We start from the raw sequence: 20385 nt of genomic DNA, 5'->3' as shown, positions 1-20385 counted from the left end.
AGCAGTACCCCTGCCAGAGGCAGGCCCTGGGCTGGTGGACCCATGGGATCCAGGGAGCCATGTCTTAGATTCTCAGCACTTTAATTCCTGGGATCCTGAGTCCATGATGGCTCAGTGCCCTATGCCTCGTAGACACGACCTCAAGGCCACGCGCCCCCAGGGGACCTGAAGCTCCCAGCCCTACCTGCTCCGCAATCTCCTGCCTCTTCAGTTCCAACATCTTCTGCTGCTCATTGGTGTGATCCATGATGTTTCTGCCCCCAATTAGCAGCTTGCTTTCCATGGCCTGGGGACAAAGAGGGGTTAAGAGACAGGTTTTTCAGGGGCCATAGCATCCTCAGCTGGAGAAGTCTGGCTTCCCTGCTCTGTGGTCCTTCAGGAGTGGACACAAGGTGTTTCCCAGATGGGGCCTCATGGCCCTCACTTAGAGTGAGGTTTTCCCCTCCAGCCTCCTGAGCCCCAGCACAAGACTCCCATTGTCAGCAGGACCATTAGGTGAGACAAAGAGAGAGAATCCCTCAGGGAATATAGGGGACCTGATCTGTTTGCTTTGGATACAGAAGGAAGGTTGGTTCCCTGTGCCTGGGAGGTGGGTGCGGTGCAATCTAATCCTGGCAATCAGCCCCAGCTGGTGTTTAAGAGTAGGGAGACAGAGGACACAGTCACCGGGCAGCCCAGCCCTTTAGCTAACTGGCTCTGACTCAAGAAAAGGGCTCTCAACACAGGCAGCAGAAAAGCGTGTCATCTGTGGCTGACGTGGAAAGCAGAAGAAAAGCCAAAGGGAGAAGACTCTGCAGCACTAAGGGGCCCCAGAAGCAGCATGAGCTTTGGAGATGGCCAGAAAAACTGGATTCTACCCACTAGCTGCAAGGCCAAGGCTAAGTTACCCCTTCAGTTCTCACACCCGTGATATTGGAGCCACCTCTCTTCCACGATGGCCAGCAAATATTTGCTGAGAGTTATTTGCTGGGGGCTGAACTAAGCCCTTAACAGACATTATCTCCATCCTCACCCTCAGAGAGAGGGACTATTACTCTCCCCATTTAACAAATTGAGAGTAATTAACCTAAGGTCATGCAGCGGGTTAACAAAGAAGTGAGACTTGAACCCACCACCCCCAGTCTCACTCTGAGTGCCCGTGCTGTGTGAAAGCCCCTGGCCCAGCGCTTGGCACAGACATTCCATAGTCCTTGTTGATTCTGAAGCTTAAATGGTAACAGATTTGTGTAAACTGTGTAAATTGTGACTACATAAAATGCACTTTCACTATTGCTGATCAGAGAGTGCGGCCCCAGGACACCCCAGCTGTCCTCTGATTTCATCCCAGGCCTCCCAGAAGGTTAAAATCACCTTGAGCCACCAGAAGAATTTGGCTGCCTCCCCACTGGAATTTTTCCCAGTGTAACCGGCTGACCAGCCTGAGGGCTCACAAAGCAGGGGTTGCCATCAGAATGGGGGAGCAGGGGGCCCCTGTGCCACCTGTGGGAGCCCCATTACTGGGGACAGAGCAGGTCAGGGGTTAAGGGTTGCTTTTGGGAGGTCAGAGGTTGGGTTGTGTGAGGGTGCCATCGAGCAAAGCTGAGCCAGTCAGAGCCGCCCCACACAGCCTCAGAGGCCAAGGAAAGAGCTGCTGCAGAGGAAGGGCCCCAACAGCTGCCTGTCCTCACCGCCACACCACAGCCACCTGCTGCCCTTGTACCTCCCCGCCCAGGCTTTGCTCTCGGTTAATGCCTCACCATCCAGCCCACTACCACACCATGACCCTAACTCATCCTAGACTCTTCCTTCTCACTCAAGGTAGGCATGTGCACCACACTTTTAGCGGGTGACTCCTTAAATTTTGTGCCTTAAGCATCTTACCTACCTCACCCTAGTCCACACCCTGCGTCTCATGCACCCCCTACATCTGGCCAGTCGTTAAATCCCATCAAGTCTGTCTTCTTGGGATGGCTCACACCACTCCCTCCTTCTCATCCTCAGGACACCTGCCGACTTCACTGTGATCCTCATGACTCACCCAGATCATTGCCGTGAGCTCCCCACTGCCTCAGTTTCCCCTTCCATCTATCTCCACACGATACCCAGGGGGATCCACCACAAACACAAGTCTGAGCATGCCTCTCCTCTGCTACAAACTATTCAATGGGCCTCCATTCCTTGCAGGATACAATCCAAAATCTGTAGCAGTTACAGGCCTCGTGGGCTGTCTCCTCTTACCGCTGACCCCCCACGTGTGCTCTGCACTCCAGCTCCGCCAAAAGAATTCCAGCTCCCTGAATGTGCTGTGCCTTTCACAACACTGGGCTTCTCTTTCCACCCCACGTCCACCTGGAAAGCTGCTACTTCTCCTGCAAGACACAGCTTGAGCATCTTGGGACGTTTTCTCTGGTTCCCTCAAATCTGCACATTTCCTCCTTTGGGCCTCCTCAATATCCAGGACACATTCGTCCTATTTTCCCATAATACACCATTATCTTTTTACATCCTGTCTTCCCTGTGGGCTCCTTCAGGGCAGGAATCATGTCTTACTCAGATCTCAATGTCCTAGGGCTTAGCACAGTGCTTGGCACGCAGTAAGTGCTCAATAAATGTCTGATGACCTGAAAGGAATTCCCAGGATAGTCCCAGAGGGGGGATCCAGGTCCTTTTCCTGGGCTCTCTCACCCAGAGCAGAGCCAGCTCTTTATCCCAGCTGCTCCTCGTTTAATTGACCAACCCACACCCACTCTTGCAGGGCAAAAAGGCAGGGCAGCAGATCTGAGCACCTGGGAACCTGGCGGGAGGGATGGGATGGGTGTGAAGAGGGAGAAAGGAGAGAAGGCAGCTTATCTCTCTTGTACACAGAGGAAGCCTCTACTGCTGTGGGCCACGGACAACCGATCCCTCTAACTACCGGGTAATGGAATCTTGGGGGACCTGGTGTCTGACTTGGTCCCCCATTCTGGGACACACTTGTCCACTCCAGCCCTGAGTCTTTGGCATTTTATGTGACTCTAGTGTGCTTCACTCTTTGCCACCTCATGAAAAGACACTAGTTCTCAAATTTGGTTGTGTATTAGAATCACTGGGGAGTTTTTAAAACTCCCAATGCCAGGCCACATCACATTATTATCTTGGTCCCTTCCCCTCATGACTAGCTGTGACAACTCCCAAGCCAGATGCTCTGGAGAAGACTGCAGTAAGGAAGGCATGGGGCAACAGGTGATACCCTGGCTTTTCCTGCCTGATTTAAAGACTGGGGACTAGGGTGGAGCAAGAAGCACTGGGCAAGGAACCAAGAGGAAGAAATCATTATTTTCCTTGCACCCACTATGTGCCAGGTGTTTCACTTGCTCCTCCTAATAACCCTGTAAGCAGTAGGTCTCAAAATTTGATGTATATTAGAATCACCAGGAGAGCTTTTAAAAAGCCCAGTGCCAGGCTACACCCCACTGCCAGTTAAATTGGAATGGGGGGGAGGCAGGTGGTAAGGTCCCAGCATCTGTGGTTTTTAAAGGTTCCCAGGTGATTTCAATCAAATTTGAGACACTGCTTTTTGAGGTCCCCAGAATCAACATTACCTGGAAATTTGTTAGAAATGCAGGGTCTTGGGCCCGATGCAGACCTAGTGAATCAGAATCGCATTGTAACGAGATCCCCAGGTGACTTGTGTGACATGCTTTAAGGGGCATACTATTAGCACCATCATATTTCCAATGAAAGCTCAGAGAGGTTAAGTAATCCATCCAAGGTCACATCATGGCCATTAAATTTAAATGGAGAATCCAGACCCAGGTCAGCTTGGCTCCAAAGCCCACGCTCCTCCTACTGCAGACATTGTGTTTTGAGTGCTTTAGGAAGCAGAACCTGCTAAAAGAAAAGCAACATGTCTCCAGCAAGAGGAAATCACGTCTGACTCATCTCCAAGGTTATTACAGTGCATGGCATCTCTCTAGATGGAAAAATGTTCAAATTTTAAATGATAGACTGGTCTCTGTTAGAAACTGTGCAAGAAAGAGTGCACTGGTGAAATACCCAACTCCACAGATGCCCCCAAATCCTTGCAGGTGGTAAAGTAAAAGAGAATTTCTAAGCCGTGTGAGCTGACAAAAAATGGCAGATGAACTTCAATTACAGTTTTACATTTTGGGAAAAAATAATCCTAGCTCTATTCAGTAAATGATAGCTGTGAGCAATCAGTTACAAGCCAAAAAAAAGAGGGGGGGGGGAGTAATTTTCTATTGTTCCCAGAAGACATTGGCTTAATATGCTGCCACAGCTAAAAAAGCCAATAGCATCTGGCCAAGCACCATCATGAAGGCTTTTTGGAAACAAAACAAAAATCATTCCACCCTAATATAAAACCATGATGCAGCTGAATCTGGAGTACTGTGTATAGTTCCCTCACTGCATCTCCAGGGACACGAAGGAGAGAGAAGATCCAGAGAACGGCCGCTGAAAACATCCAATGGCTATTCTAAGAGACTTAAAAAAATGGGACTCTTGAGTCCGCAAAGACAAAGAAAGGTTAAGACAGTAGGCCTGGAAACTATACAATCAAAACAGGTGTGAAGAGGAAAGATGTAGACTTCTCCAATCAATTCTGGGTTACAGAGTAAGAGCTTATACCTCGAGTTTTTAGGACAAATAAAGGGAAGTTCTACTGTTTATAGAAGGTAATAAATTTATGGAATTTGTTATCGCAGGAGTACTGGATTAAATACTTAACAGTTTATTAAGGGACTCTGGGGACACATTTTTAACCTTTTATTGTCTTTCTCTCCTTTCAGAAAAAAAATTGCACTAACATCAAAATAATCACAGAAATAAAACAAAATAAGAAAAGACTTCACATTTTCCTCACCATAGCTAATCAGCTTCTTTTATTTTCCCTGTTCTTTCCAGATTTTTCCATATGCACACATCATTTTTTCGCATCCATAGACATGGTATAAATACAAGCTTATGTCCTCCTATTTCCACTTTATCAAATATCTCAAGCATTTCCCGTTTCTTCCATAAGGTTTATGATTACAAGTTTAATGACTGCATAATATTTAGTGGATAATTTATAATAGATTTCATTAATCCCATTATAAGATATTTTGGTTGTTTATAATAAACACCCTTGTGCATATAATTTTTGGCTTTTTTAGATGACTTTCTTAGAATGAAATTTCAGGAGTGGACAAAGGGTTATAAACATTTTGTGTATCTTAGAACGTACTGTCAAGTTACATTTCTAACGGTTTATACCACTTTACTGCTAGCAATAAACGATGGGACCACTTTTATTATAATGTCATAGGCATGAAGTATTATTATTTTAAAAATTTGCTATAATAAGAGATATGAAATTGAGCCTCCCTATTTATTTTATATTCTCTGTACCTCTGAGGTGGTCTTGTGGAGGTCTGATCTCTCCTTTCACAACATACCCTTTTATGATGTTTTTTGGTGATTTTAAAGCAAGGAGATGGACCTCTGATTTAAAACAATCCTTTGTTCATTTAGCTTCCACCTTCTCCAGCTACCCACACCTAGTCCCACGCTCTCCTCATTCAAAATTCTGACTGACAGTGTTGAAAGAGGGTTCAAGAAACCCATTTGGACATTGGCAGGCAGAATTTGAGCTACCAATTAGGCCTGGAATCTGATGCATCAGTCAAGACTACCAGGGTCCCAAGTCCCACACCTTCTCCCACACTACCCCCTTGACATAATTCCCTGGACTGGTTTCTGTGTTGGTTCTTGCTAATCTGCCTCCACGTTAGACCTCCTCCTTGGACCTAGAACTCTGCTTCAGGATCTCTCCTTCTGGCTAGGCCCCGGGTTCCACTAAGAGAATTTCTGCATGATGCCTGACTGCCCATTATCACCCCATTCTGTTTGTCCGCTCCCCCTATGCTTCTCTGCCTGCCCTGCCGGGACCCAGCACAGACGTGGTCTGAATGACAACTGAACTCGCCTTATTGATTACTCGCCAAGTCTCACCCACTTACGCAGCCCACACTATCAGCCAAGCCTGCCTGACAGAACCTGTCTTGTGCTGGAAGAGGGAGCTGGCCCTGGCAGGAAAGCTGGGGGTGGGCCTCAACCCAGGTGCAAGGTCTCAGCCCCTCCTTCTCCCCAGTCTCAATCCATGCTGTCTGCTTCACCCCCACACTCTGAAATATGTCAGGCACGACTTGAATTCTTTGCTTAGAAACAGGTTTTTTTTGCTTTTCCCTCATTTCTCTGAGGATACCAGTGGCCATCTCCTCCTTTTCCTGAGATCTCTGTCCTTAACTGTCACCTACAGAGGGCAGGGAGAGACAAGGATGCCTCCAATCCCTAGGCCCACTTCAGGCTGGGGGCACTAAGCAGAGGGGCTGGGATTATGGGGTTCTGAGTCCCCAGGAAAAGTTCCCTAGAGCTCTCAGCTGCCTGAGTTAATGCTGCCTTTGTGATCTCTCAGGGCAAAACAGTACAGGTGGGTGGGGCCTGTGGATAGGACTGGGTTTGGTCCTACTGGTTCTAAATAAGTCCAGTGTAACTAAAAGGCCACCAGAGGCTGTGGGGGCAGGAGAGACAGGGCTGAGAGCTCCAGGGCTGTGGTCTGACTCCTGAGAGAGGGATACAAATCACAGGGTAACTAAGGTGACCTCGGGGAATCACTGACCCCAACCCCCTTGGCTTATAGATGAGGAAACTGAGGCCCAGAGATGGAGTATTCTAAGCCCAGAGTCTCATAATTAAGGAATCTTTACGTGTATCTGCTCCTATACAGTCGACGCACTTTCCAAATAATTTCCCAATTTGATCATGGTCCTAAATCCAGGTATTAGAAGCAGGTCAGGGCCGGCCCTGTGGCTTAGTGGTTAAGTGAGCGCGCTCCACTGCTGGCGACCCGGGTTCGGATCCCGGGCGCGCACCGACGCGCTGCTTCTCCGGCCATGCTGAGGCCGCGTCCCACATACAGCAACTAGAAGGATGTGCAGCTGTGACACACAGCTATCTACTGGGGCTTTGGGGGGAAAAATAAATAAATAAAATCTTTAAAAAAAAAAAAAAAAGAAGCAGGTCAGCTGCTGTGACAATTAACAGCCAAGATCACCACAGGGACCACGTCAGCTTGCAGCCACAGCTTGGGATATCAGAGGCTCACCTTTTCCTATGTCAGGACCAACTGGAGCGCAAAACCAGAAGGTGGAGCAAGGAGGCCCCAGCACTCATTGAGAGCTGATCTGGAAAGCCAGAACGGAGACAGCCGGGCCCAGACAGACACGCTTCTGAGAAGACACCATCAAGTATGCTTTTACAGAGAAGCCAAACAGGCTGTGCCCAGCTACTAATCTGTGACATTCTGGAGCCGACAGGAGTCTCAGATGCAACTCGCTATGTGCCTGTGGCTGGGCTAGGTCCTTTTTACATTAATCATCCCCTTTAATCATCAAAAGAACCTTATGAGATAATGAGTATGATCCCCATTTGACATAAAAGAAAACTAACGCTCAGACAGGTGAAGTGACTTGCTCATGGTTTTTTTGTTAGTGCTGTCAAGTGGATTCTGATTCCTAGTGACCGTGTATACAGCAGAGCAGAATCCTGTCTGGTCTTTTTGTACCATCCTCTCACCTTCCGGCGCTATATTAGACAATGCTCCGCTGCTATTCATAGGGTTTTCATGGACAATTTTTTTCAGAAATGGGTGGACAGGTCCTCCTTCCTAGTCTGTTTTAGTCTGGAAGCTCTGCTAAAACCTGTCCACCATGGGTGGCCCTGCTGGTATTTGAAATACTTGTGGCATAGCTTTCAGCATCACAGCAACACGCAGCCGCCACAGTATGACAACGAACAGATGGGTGGTGTGGTTCCCTGACTGGGAAAAAAACCCAAACTGCAGCGGTGAGAGCACCGAATCTTAACCACTAGACCACCAAGGCTGGCTTGCTAAAGAGTATGAAGCTAGTAAACGGCAAAAGTGATATTGGAACACAAGTCTCCTAATTCCAAGTCCAGTGTCCTTTTCCCTGTTCCACAGCCTTCTCCTGAATTCAGGCAGGAAGGCGCCTTGGAGAGAAACAGAATTTGGTATTTGCACCTTTGCCAACTCAGGAACCATCAGGAAAGTTCAAGGCACCATTTCTTTTTCTTCTAGCTGAAACAGGCAGGGCTCTGCTGAAGATGATTCTGCCTGTGTGAGGATCTTATGGGGGCCTCTGAGAGGAACGGGTCAGAGCTCTTAACTGCCTACTTGCGAGGAGGTTGTCAGTATCACTAGAGTCCCCAAGAGAGACTAAAACCCGGATAGCTCATGAGAAGGGCCACCTTACAAGTTCCATGGTGGGATGATATAAAAAGCACTGGGCATGTCAGTCAGAGAGTGTGAATCCTGGTACACACTCTGCCACCCAAAATCTAGGGCATCAGCCCTTGGACTTCAGTTTTCTCATCTATAAAATGGGGAGAATACCCACTAACCTTGCAGGCCTTGGGTAGGAATGGGGAATTGGATAATAGATGCAAAAGTACTTGGTAAATGATGAGGTACCATCAAATGTCAGTGGTTACTTGCTGTTTCAGTTCCTGATTGACATTTACCCACCATTCATCATAAAGAGCAAAACAAAACAACTAGTGCACCAGTCCTTGCCTCCATCTCCAGGAAATACAGCCACTCCTACCGTCACAGACCTATTTCTCCTTTTGTGGCCCCCTGGTTGCAGATCTCGAGAAGCCAGCAGTAAGGGAAGAAGAAAAGAAAGACGCAATGATGACGGGAAGAAGAGTGCTATTTTGAGTGATTCTCTGCCCTGGGGACATAAATCAGGAGACTGAGTCTGAGTTTCTGCCTTGAATCTCCTTGGATGGCCCAAAATACAACACAAATGCTTGGTCTTTCAAATGCTGGGAATTCTCTCATCAAGAAGAAAGAACAATTAAAGATCAGGAAACACCTTGGTTGGGGAGTGAGGTGAGCTGGACTCTACTCCCAGCCTTGTACTGGACGGAGTATTGATGCCCAGAAGTGCTTCAGTCCACCTTGGAGAAAAGCAGGAAGAAAGAAATCAGCCCATCCACTTCAGTGAGAAAATCAGGAGCACCTCAGAGATAGTCCTTACCTTCATCTTTCTCCTCTATTTCCCTCAATTATTTGAAGTGTTCTAGAGGGTTTCTCTCCAGCACCATGGATGCAAATCCAGTCAGACAATAGGATGCTACAAGGTCAGAACTGGAGGAGACCTAAGGATGCATAAATTGCAGACTCGGCATTTTACAGATGCGGTACAGGGCCCAGAGGGCTGAGGTGGGTCATCCTGGGTCATACAGCCTCCAGCTCCTGGGCAATGCTCAGTCATTCCTCTCCAGTCCTCCCTGCCCCCTATTCAGGCTGATCTCTAACCCTGGGCTCCTGACTCACTGCTTCCAAGGTGAATCGGCAAATGGTGCAGAAAGTAAGGAATCATCTATTGATCATTTCTTACAGTCCCTGGGGGGTGGGGGGAGAGTGACTTGTCCAAGGTCACAGGATTATCAATAACTGGGTAGCACTGAGTGTTATTATCAACCCTGGATTTCTCTCAATTTGTCAATACCTTTGGAATCTAATCTAAGCTAATCTTCTAACCAGGTGTTAACACATTTCTTTTATATTTTTTCTCCCTTAAAAAATTGAGATTAGTTTTTGTTTAATTAACAAAGTAATATATGCCTGCTGTAAAAAGAAAAAAAGTAGAGTAAAAAAAGCATAAAGTAAAAAATAAAAGCCCCCCTCCCTATGAAAATCCCTAGAAATAACCATTACCAGCGAGTTCTCATGCTTCCTTCCAGAAATTGAAATAATGTAAAGACAAAGTTAAGGATATCTACCGATTTATGTTCTCGGCCATGGTTACTCAAGAAGATTTGTTGATTATATGAATGAATGGCGCTAGGCTGAGGTCAGAGGCTGGGGTTTTGCATTGTACGGATGGACAGAGATGAGCTCAGGAGACCAGAGCTCCCACTGGGGCCTATTAGCGAGGGATCTGGCATGAATCCTTCCTTTCTGAGGTGGTATTATGCTGTGGAGGTGAGGACCATGGGCTTTGGAGTCAGACAGACATAGGCTCACATTCTGGCCCTAACACTTCCTAGCCTTGTGACCTTGGGTTGTTCATTCCTTAATGTGCCTCAGTATCTACATTTGTCACAAGGAGATTAAAACAGTACTACTTCATGGTGCCATTGTGAGGACTGAATAAAACAACGCACATAAAGAAAACAGCAGAGGGCTTGGCATTAAACATGCACTAAAGAAATGGTAGCTACCATTATGATTACTATCGTTGTTGTTATCATTATTCTGCTGGCCCACCTCAAAAAAGGAGAAAGACTGCTGGTCTATTACCTAGTGCTACAGAAACAGTTCAACTCAGGGCCTGGTACGTCTCTGTCGAGTACATCTGGGAGGAAAGGGAAACAACTAGAAAGTAACTCTTAGTCTGACCAGGAGTTAATGCCCAGGAATTTCTCAGGATATTAAACATGATAGATACACCAAACCACAAGTGTAGGTGCCTTATTAGCTCTGAGCATAGGGGTCTGCCTTGCACAGCCCCCATGGCCGAAGGGCTGGATTTGTGGGAAAAGGGACCATTTTCTTATCTACTCAGGCCACCTGGTTCAGCAGCTCTCAGGCCCAGCCGGCTCCAGAAGGGCCCAGACTTGCCAGCCGCAGCAGGCTGGCAGGGCACAGGCGGGGAGAAGGGTGCCCTTCTCTAGCTGAATTCCAGGCGCTTCCTCTTAGTCCTCAGAGCACAATGAGAACATTATCATGGCCACTTCATCCAATCTTGCGCTATCTGGGGGCTGGAAATGGCTAAGGGCAATATGATAATATACTCCTCCAGCCAACACACATCCAGAGAAACCCAACACTGGACCAAAAGGCCTGCTGAGCCTCAACATAACTTGAGGCCCAGAACCTCTGATGGAAATGTCTTATATACTTCCTGCCCATCAAATCTTTATATTACAAAATGCCCCCAGCTCATGACAATTCTGTCAACAGATCACATCCACCAGGGATAGGAAAGAGTATAAGTCACGGCTCCTTTCAGTGCCAAGAGGCCATGGGCTCTGACCTAGATGCCAGACCCAGCTTGGAGAACTGGTCACTTGTTATTGTGACGCTTCTCTCAAGGATTGTGGAGGACTCAGCTGGGATGGGGGCGGGGTGCACACAGTCTCCTGATCACCCAGCCCCACAAATCTCAGCGAGTCTGGCATGGGGCTGGTGTCCTTGGGAACATGCGGAAGAAACCAGACCAGCTTTGGGAAGTAGATGCTCCCTAGATTATTGGAAAGTCTCTGGTGACTTGGTACAGCCCTATTCGGAGACTAACATCAAGATCAGGACAGTGGAACGATACTGAGTGTTTAATTCTCTCCTCTATAGCACTTTTTCTCCCAACTGGGGTTTCTTCTCCCCAGAAACCCTAGTATCCACCCCTGAACCCACTCTCTCCCCTTCTTTTTCCTTGCCTCTATGACTCCCTTTCTCTTGCCCCTCTTCACTGTCCCCTTCTATTTCTTTGTTGTTTTTCCCCCATTTTCTTCTCTCTCTTTTCTTCTTTTCATTCTCTTTCTCTAACTGGCCATGATAGAGAGCTGAAAAATATCTTTTAATATTGGCTGAATTTACACATTAAAATTTAAACCCTTTGATCTTAATTTTCAAAAAGATGAACTGAACATTTTATATTTTGCTCTAAAAATACTATTTTTTAACAATTAAGGACTTTTAAGAGGCGGGGACTTTAAAGATCATCTAGTTCAATGGCTTTTCTGATACATGAATCCCTCTAGAGGAACTCTGACATTCAGTTTCTCCTCGAACATTTCCAGGGATCAGAGCCCATTACCTCTTGAAGCAGCCCAATTCTAACTGCTAAGAAGTTCTTCTTTATATTGAGCTTAACCTGCTCCCATAATTCCCACTGCCTGCTTACCAGGACTATCTAGCATACAAACACAGTGCAATCAGCAGAAAGGCAGTGAGGTACACATTAAGTTCAAAGGATAGGGGTAGACCAGCTGGCTGTGAGGTTCTTGTGTTGGAGTAGCTTGCTTGAGCAGGCTAGATTGAAGAGATATATTGCAGCCCGAGTCCGGTAAGCCTTTAAAGCCAGACTAAAACATGATGTGTCTGACGTATCAGGAAGGTGGCCAAGTGAAAACGTCCATTAGGCAGTTGGAGATAACAGTAACAGACAGTTATTATTTACTGAACAGTTACATGCCAGGAACTATGCAAAGTGCTTTAACGTTGATTACCTCATTTAATCCTCTCAATAGCACTACAACATAGGTACTATTATTATTCCATTTTATAGATTTTATAGATGAGGTCTCAGAACTAGAAGTGACTAAACCCAGGCCTGCCTGACTCTGATGCCCGTGCTCTGAATACAGCACTCTACAAAACGAGGTCGGCAGAGAGACCAGGACAGGAGACCTCGATTTGGGAGCCATTTACATAGAAGGAGAGAGTGTCCAGAAAGAGGGCCATGGGTCTCCTTTGAGCCCTCTTCTAAAGCTGAGCCCCTAGTCTCCATTTCCAGTCTTGTGCTTGCTTCTAAACTCCACCGATCCACCTCCAGCTGCCCACTGGATTTTGTCACTTTAAATTCAACATGTCTACACCAGCTCCTGTCTTGTTTTACCATGTTCCCAGCAACCAGTTCCCAACCTGATATTCCCAATTCTTTAAGCATAAAAGAGGATCAAATTTCATGTCAAACCATCAAGGGCTCACCTAGATTTGCCATATTCAAACCACGAGGCCTTGGGCAAGTTAATTAACTTCAATGGGCCTCAGTTGTCCCTTCTATAAAATGGGAACAGTTACAACACCTTTCTTGGAAGGTGCTCGTGAAGATTAAACGAGATAATTTGTGTATAATATATAGTACTGTGCTTGACACATAGCAAGTGTTAAGTAAATGGCACTGTTATCGCTATTACTATTTTTCCTTGGGCTTGAAACTCTCTCTCTTGCATACCCATTCATGGTCAATCCCAATGCTGAGAGGTGGGAGGAAGAAGAGGGACCCACAAAGCGGACAGTGAAAATTCAATGTAGTTTGTATTCTCTGCAGTGACCTCATCCGTCTGGCTTTGAGGCTGCTTCTGCAGGGTCTCTTTCCTACACCCACCACAGAGAGAGCTGGGCTCTAGCCAAGACCCCCCTGCTCTTCTCCCTCTAGACCTACTTCCTCGAGGATCAACAAGCAGGGCTGTTGTTTCTACCTCTTCCACTCCCTCTTCAGTTGGAGCCTGCATTTTGTGTCACCTGCAGCCTTGCCTCCCCCAAACACTCTTCTTTCTCCCTAAGCACCTAGAATCAAAGTTCTAGATATCATCTAGTCTAATCTCTCAAAAAATTAAGTTCAAAATTAAAGCAGTCATTTAAAAAATTTTCTTGCACAATTAAATTTGAGTAAAGTGGGCCTTCTCCCAACCCATCCACATGCATTCACCAGTCCTCACTGCAGGATGTGCATTGTGCACAAACATGTGAGTTTTCACCATGAAGAGACATAACCTCAGTGGTGGGTCTGTCTGAGACTTTACCTACTCCCCCACCCCCACCTCCTAGGCCTAATATGCTCTCAAGCCCCTGGAGACACTGCATAAGTATGGATCGCTAATGATTAGCGAGAAATAGGGCACTGATCACAATCACAAACCCTTACACGTTTGCACACCCTAACACCCCCTGAGGCCCATGGTAAACATGAAAGGAGAGATGAAAGGAGACTCCAAGGAGACAGACATGGTGTTTGTACACAGTGAGGGGAGAACAAAGGGGACGGGGAGCCTGGAGGTGGCAGGCAGGGAACACAGGCGAGACAGACTGTAAGATGAGTCAGAAAGAGTGAATGAGGGCACTGGGTCGCGTCAGCTACCACTTAGCTGCCCCCAGAGGGTGGTGTGAGCTGGAAGGGGGGACTGGGCGGAGGCGACAAGGGGAGTTGATACCATATCTCAGAAAGTGGGAACCGGAGTGTGTTGCAGATGGGGAGCAAAAGCTAAGCTAATTTCCAGGAGGGACCCAAGCTCCTGCCTTCTGAGGTCTCCTAGATCTTTCTTGCCTGGCTCTGCTCCCAGGTCTGCAGAGTTATGGCAAAGCAGCAGGGGAAGGAAAGAGTTAAGCTAACAACAAAGATGTCAATCCTGGAGATCACTAGACCCCTGCTTGGCAAACAGAAGCCACCCTGTGGCTGCTAATGCTCCCCATTTATTTGGTGCTTTCAACTGATTTCAAATGCCCTCACACTAATGATCTCATTTAATCTTCAGCACAACCCTGTGCAATAGGCAGGCCTGGGATTATCTCTAACCTGCTCCACCTCTCTTTACCCTGTGGATCCCTCAAGGGTCCTCAAATTGTTTTCTCCATCCTGGAAACATCCACACTGAACCAGGCGGTGCCTTAGGGGCTATAGGGAGGTTGGGGTCCCCTGTCTAGGCTCCATTCTGGGCTTGCTTGCTGCTGTTTGTCCTGGGCCAGGCCTGATGAGAAGTCACAGGATATGGAATCATCCCCTCCTGGAATTTCCCAGGCACCCCTCCCCCTTTGCTTATATCTGGAAGCCTGGCACATAATGACCATTTCACCCAGTCCCCAGGGAGCTATGTCAGACTTCTCGTCATTAGCCGAATGGAAACCTGAGGGCTAGAGAGGCAAAGGCCTTTGCCCTGAGTCACACCGGGAGAAAACATGGAGGGATCTGTGATGACTTGGAAAGAGCACAGGTCTAGGGGTATCAAAAGACCTGGGTTCCAGTTCTGGCTTCACCACTTATCAGCCGGGGTCACCAAGACAGTCGCTCAACCTCCCCAGCCTTGGTTTTCATAACTGTCACACCCATCTCTTGGGGTTTCTGGGAGGATGACATGAGATTAAGATGTCAAAGCGTTATATAAAAACGAATGATTCTGATTATCAAGTAGTACAGGTAACATCAGGACTCTGGTGTAATGGAAAGAGGCTGGCCCAAGTATAAAGAGTCCGGGCTCTCTTTCACTCACCTGTGTGGCCCTGGGCAAGTCTGGGCCTCATTTTTCCAAGGCCCCTGCCAGCTATAAGATGGGGGGTTATATGGGCTACGCCTCTGTGCAAGGATTCTGGTTCTGGCCACCCTGAACTCTTGACTGTCCTATGATCTGAGCCCCACATTGCTTTCGATCTAAGAATCTTAGTGAACCAGTCAGTTGCCAACAATGTGAGAGCCCATTGTTCCCAATGGGAAGGACCACTGGATCCTTCGCTCCATCCCTTCTACCCATTTCCTCAGGGCTGAAGTGTGCTTCTGCACTCTATTCTTAGCCTCTGTTGCTTCCCCACTTTAAGGTGTGGTGGGGAAGGGGAGTACGGGGCATTGGGGGTGGGAAGGGCTCTTGGTAATGAAACTGATCACAGATTGCTCACATAAGATCTCTCAGTGGAAAGCACCAGACTGCCTGGATTCCCTTTCCCCTAGGGAGAGCTGACTCCAACTGTCATGCTTTTAACATCCTGCTTCTCCCAAGATGGCCCCAAATGTGCCAGGCCCCTGATCCTTTTTGAGGAAGCACCACAGCATAACTCTTGCTGAGCTCACGGAGATGAATTAAATATTAAATATGCGAGGCCAGAGCCTCTGGTGCAGCAGCACATTCCCGTTAACACAGACAATGGCACACAGCTCATCTGTCCCTTTTCCTGTGGCTACAGCTCTCTCTCCAGGCTGGGCTTCCCTGCTCCCAGCCCACACTCCTGAGAGGCAATAAGAAATGCCAACATTTTGCTCTCCCCAGCAAGTGATCAGTTCATGGTTCCCTGCATCCTTCCTCCAACTCCCAGTGTTGACGGCTCCAGGGAACTGGAAATGCCTGGAACATTGAGTTGTGGCATCTGCAGCACTGAAATTAAGCAGGTCTGTGGCTGACCAGGTGGGAGCCTCTGTAGCCAGCCCCTAGGGCCTGGAGGCTCCCACGGGGAAAGGAACAGCTCAGGAAGGATGCTGAGGTCCTGATGTATCTCAGGGCCATGGGGAATTGGATCTTACCAAGATGAAGCCTGGGTGTGGGGGCCAGTTGGTTTGCTTCTCCGATTAATACAGGTCATAGAACTGTCAGGTTAAAAGAGCCTCAGAGATCACCAGGCCAACCCTCTATTTTACAAAAAGGGAAACTGAGGCTTGAGGAGAGGAGGAAGCAACTTACACAAGGTCACTCAATGAGCTGGAAAATAGCTAGGCCTAGACTCCAGGTCTCTAGTGTAGAGCCCAGTGCTCTTTCCACCCTACCCTCTGCGTGATCCCCTGAATCTCTTTCATAAAGATACCCTGCCATGGACTCTGCACTGCATGGGCGCAGTGGACCATTTTCACAGGGAGAAGGATCCATTCATAGTCCTGCCTTGCCCTGCAAAAAGTTAAAGAGCACAAGGTCTGTGGTTCCAGCTCAGCTCTGCCACTTCGTAGGATGGAACCTTGGTCACGTCACTTCTCTAATTCCTCACCTGTAAAATGCGGAATTAAGAACTGGTACCCTGGATGGCAACTGTAAGGATCAAATGAGATCATGTACGTGGAGTATTTTGGTAACTGTGAAGTGCTATCCAAATGTCAGATATCATTAAAATGGCGTGAGGTTTGAAGGTGCTGCAGAGGGAGGAGGTCCCAGGGGAGGAGACTGTACAAGAGTGAGAACCCACACCCATGAGAGGCTGAGGATCTGCCTGGCCATCCCACGGACCTGACCGATTCTAGGGGCCACTGGCAGAGACTGACAGGCAGCAGGTCAGACCAGCCCAAGCTCATTGGCTTGAGAGACCACCTGCCTGCTTTGCTTTGTGTGTGTGTGTGCGCGCGTGTGTGTCCATCCTCCTAGGTGCTCCTGGGAGGCTCTGCCTGGCAGCCCAAAATAGCAAGAATTTGCCTGGCTGCTGCAGGGAAGTATTTGGCAAGAGGGTGGTGTGTGATGCTGAGGGAGGACACCTTGCTTCAGGCCAGGTCACAGACCCTCAGAGAAAAGCCTGCCAGCTCAGATCCCTCTGGGGACCTCTGGAATGCCCCTGCTCCCTCTGGGGCCCTTACCTTGTACTTGGCTGCGAGCAGCTCTGTGGCCTGCTGCTCCCGCCGCAGGTCTTCCAGCATCTTCTCCTTCTCTTCTAGCAGCTTCTGCTTCTCCTCGCTCACCAGGCTGCGGTCATCCTGGATGGCCGCCTTCTCCTCCTCCAGCCGCTCCTTCTGCTCCTGCAGGTAATTCTCCATGTTCTTATCCAAGGCTGACTCCAGGATGGGCTGCGGTGGGCGGTGGTTGTTGTTGTTGTCATCCTCCTCTTCAGCCACCCAGGCCTCAATCACTGGCCCCTCAGGGTACCCGGCTGGAGCAGACACAGCCTTCTTCCTCCGGCTGCTCTTCCTCCGGAGCCGTTTTCCCAGCATCCCCCTCTTCTCCAGCTGGGCCTTCAGGCGGGCGATCTCCTCCTGGAATTCCCGCAGCAGCGTGTCCTTGGGGTCCTCATTCACCCGGGGCTTGTTCTTGATGTTCTTGGCCCGGTTGGCGAAACGCAGAGTGGAAAGGCTCTCGTCATAGCTGTGAGAAGCTGGCCCCAGGGTGGCCACCATGATGGTCTTGGCGTTCCCTCCCAGAGAGTCCTGGAGCAACCGGGTCAGCTTGGAGTCCCGGTAGGGGATGTGGGTGCTCCTGTTGCCCGCCAGAGCAGCGATCACATTGCCCAGGGCAGACAGTGAGAGGTTGATTTTGGAGGCTTCCTTAGGCCTCTCTCCACCACCACCACCACTGCTGCCTCCACCACTGCCACTACCCGTAGACTGTGTGGCTGTCCCTCCAGCTGTGTTGGGGCCTGCCTTATTCTGCCTCTCACTGCCAGCCAGGTCCACCAGGTTGAGCTTGCCCACACGGATGTGGTCCTGGCCGTCCAAGCCACGCTCACTGCACTCCACCGTGATGACGAAGATGGCATGGGAGCGGGAGCTGACCTCATTCATGTGTGTGCTGCCCACTGCCCGGGTCTGGTTCCCTAGGTTCATCACATGCTCAATCTCCTTGACATTCTTGGTGACGAAGGAGGAGAGGTCCTTGATGTAGACACCAGTCTCAGGGTTCTCCTTCAGCTCCAGCCTCTTGCCGGGCTCCTTGGAGAGCAGGTCTCGAATCTCCTCCTGGTAGATTTCCAGGTAGGAGGCCCGGACCAGATACTGCTGGTTCTGGGAGCGCGAGATGTGGGTGAAGATGTGCTCAAAGGCATTGGGGATGACCCCGCGCTGCTCGGGCTCCACCCAGGTTCCCTGCATTGTGTAGGTCTTGCCAGTGCCAGTCTGGCCATAGGCAAACACGGTGCCATTGAAACCCTGAAGCACGGAGTCTACCAGGGGCCGCACGGTTTCATCATATAAGTCTGCCTGCTTGGAGCTGGCATCATACACGGCATCAAAGGTGAAGGTCTTGGGCAGCTCCCCGGGGGCAGCGCGGGGGTTCTGCAGGGTCACCTGGCCCAGTTTCACGTCCATGGTCAGGATCTGCTCGTGACCCGCAGCCTCCTCCTTCCGGCTGAGGGGGCGGCACCGGGCCACCACCTTCAGGGCCTCGCTGGCCTTGGTTTTACTGGCCATCTTGCTGCTCTGTCCTTGCTGCTCCCTCGGCCCCCTGTCAGCCTGGGCGGTCCTGCTGTCCTTCCTAGGTCCGGATCAGCGGGGCCGGCCCAGCCCCCAGGCGCCGCTCTTCAATCCGCATGCAGCCTCCTAGGGTGGGGATGCTGGGAGGTGGCCCCGCCGCTGCTGCAGTCCGGGCCTCCACCGCTCTCCGGTCCTCGCTGCACCGGCTGGGCAGGGAGAATTAGGCAGAATCCCCGGGCAGCCGAGGGAGCCGCAGCAGCAGCGCCTGCTGAAGGGCAGTGCCGGGAGCCCGCCCCATGCTGGGGCAGAGGGAGCCGGCCGTAAACAGCTACGGCAACAATGAGATAAAGGAAGAGGAAAATGGGATGGGGGTGGGCGGCAGAGCTGTCTTCTCCTCCTCCTCTTCCTCCTCCCCCTCTAAGGATCCATAGCCGGGGCTGCGGGTCCCGGGGCGGCCGGGGGTCCCGGCCCTCCCAAGGGCAGATGCTCACCTGGAGTCCTCCTCCCCAGCTGGGGGATCATTCATTGCAGCACCGCGTCTGCTGCTGCCTCCGCCTCCGCCTTCCCCGCCGCCGCCACCGGAGAATGAGAGAGAAAAACAGAAGGGGATGGGGCGGAGCAGCCGCGGCGAGAGTGATGTTGCCGCCGCGCTGCGGCCGCAGCTAAGCCGCCCGGCTGGGGTGGGGCAAGGGGCGGGGCCGCGGGGCGGGAGGCGCGAGCCCGGCGCGGCCAGTGCGCGGCGGACGGGGGTGCATCGCCGGCCCGAACCCCCGCAGACCCCTCCAGAATGACAGGCTCGGGTGCCGACCCAGACCCTGCGCCCACTAGGCGGGTGTAGCGCAGCCACCGCCCGCCGTCACCCCACTGGGCCCGAGCATGCTGGGAGTTGTAGTCCTGCCTTTGTTAACCCAGTTCTGGCAGGTTGCTGATGCCTTCTCCAGTCCGGGAGGCCCCTCCCTCTCTGGCATGCAACCCCCGGAGTGACTGCTAAGGTTGCAGCCTCCCTGGGGCTGGGGCGGGGGCCGGAGGGACAGGGGATGGGGGGAGTTATCCACCACCCACACTTATTCCCTCCACAGTCACCATCCTCTGTCTCTCCACTGCTCCTGCCTTTCTGCCTGCAGACGGGTACATGTCACCCCTCTCCTTCAGGGTGTCATCAGGCACCCTAACTCCTAAATGTTTCTTGACTCTGTCCTTTCCTCTCCCTACCCTGGTTTACCTCTGACCTTCCTCTTCCCTCTCCAGGGACTGCCTTCCAGCTGATTCTCCCCTCACCTCTTCTCCAACACATGCACTCTGGTCCCCTCCCTCCTCCTGCACCCGTCTTCCATATTGTATAAAAGCCTCTCCATCTTCTGACTCCTGCATAACTTCCCAGCCTCACCTCCAGCTACTCTCCAATAGACAATCTGAGTTCCAGACGCTCATTCCTTCAAACAGTTATCCAGCACCTGCTAAACCCCAGGCCCCACTGGAGACTGGACCTTCCTGTCCTCAAGGGGCTCACATGTTCTGTTTCCTTCACTGGCTGTGCTTTGTGCATCCTTGTACCTTTGCCCAGAGGACCCTGTCACCCTTCTGCACTTGGTGCCCTGCCACTTGGGCAGTTCAAGCATCTCCTCTGTGAAGCCTTCTCTAACCAATTTCTTTTCCACAGCAGAAAAAGACACAGATTTTGCATAAAGCAAAACTTGGATTCAAGTTCCAGTTCTGATCTCCATCCAACTGTGTGACTTTGGGCAGTCAT

General features: G+C 50.1%; 1 protein-coding gene across 4 annotated transcripts in view; it reads right to left on the bottom strand.

Annotated features, from left to right (window-relative positions):
* The window catches only part of KIF3C (kinesin family member 3C), a 36458-nt gene extending 17052 nt beyond the window's left edge, over positions 1-19406 (bottom strand). For 2 of the 4 annotated variants that reach the window (XM_014781871.2, XM_087437041.1), the window contains exons 1-2: positions 17091-19406; positions 185-286 (exon numbers count right to left, since the gene is read on the bottom strand). In XM_014781871.2, the coding sequence (XP_014637357.1) occupies positions 185-286; positions 17091-18632 (1644 nt within the window). In that variant the 5' untranslated portion in view covers positions 18633-19406. The remainder of the gene's footprint in view (positions 1-184; positions 287-17090) is intronic. The other 2 variants (XM_087437040.1, XM_004418268.3) reach the window with 2 other exon arrangements.
* Positions 19407-20385: the final 979 nt, after the last annotated feature.

Source organism: Ceratotherium simum, chromosome 11, assembly GCF_057802395.1.
Source record: "Ceratotherium simum simum isolate JZ-2026a chromosome 11, ASM5780239v1, whole genome shotgun sequence".
Classification (NCBI taxonomy): domain Eukaryota; kingdom Metazoa; phylum Chordata; class Mammalia; order Perissodactyla; family Rhinocerotidae; genus Ceratotherium; species Ceratotherium simum.
The sequence above is the reverse complement of the archived record's forward strand: the minus strand, read 5'-3'. Positions and strand labels throughout refer to the sequence as shown.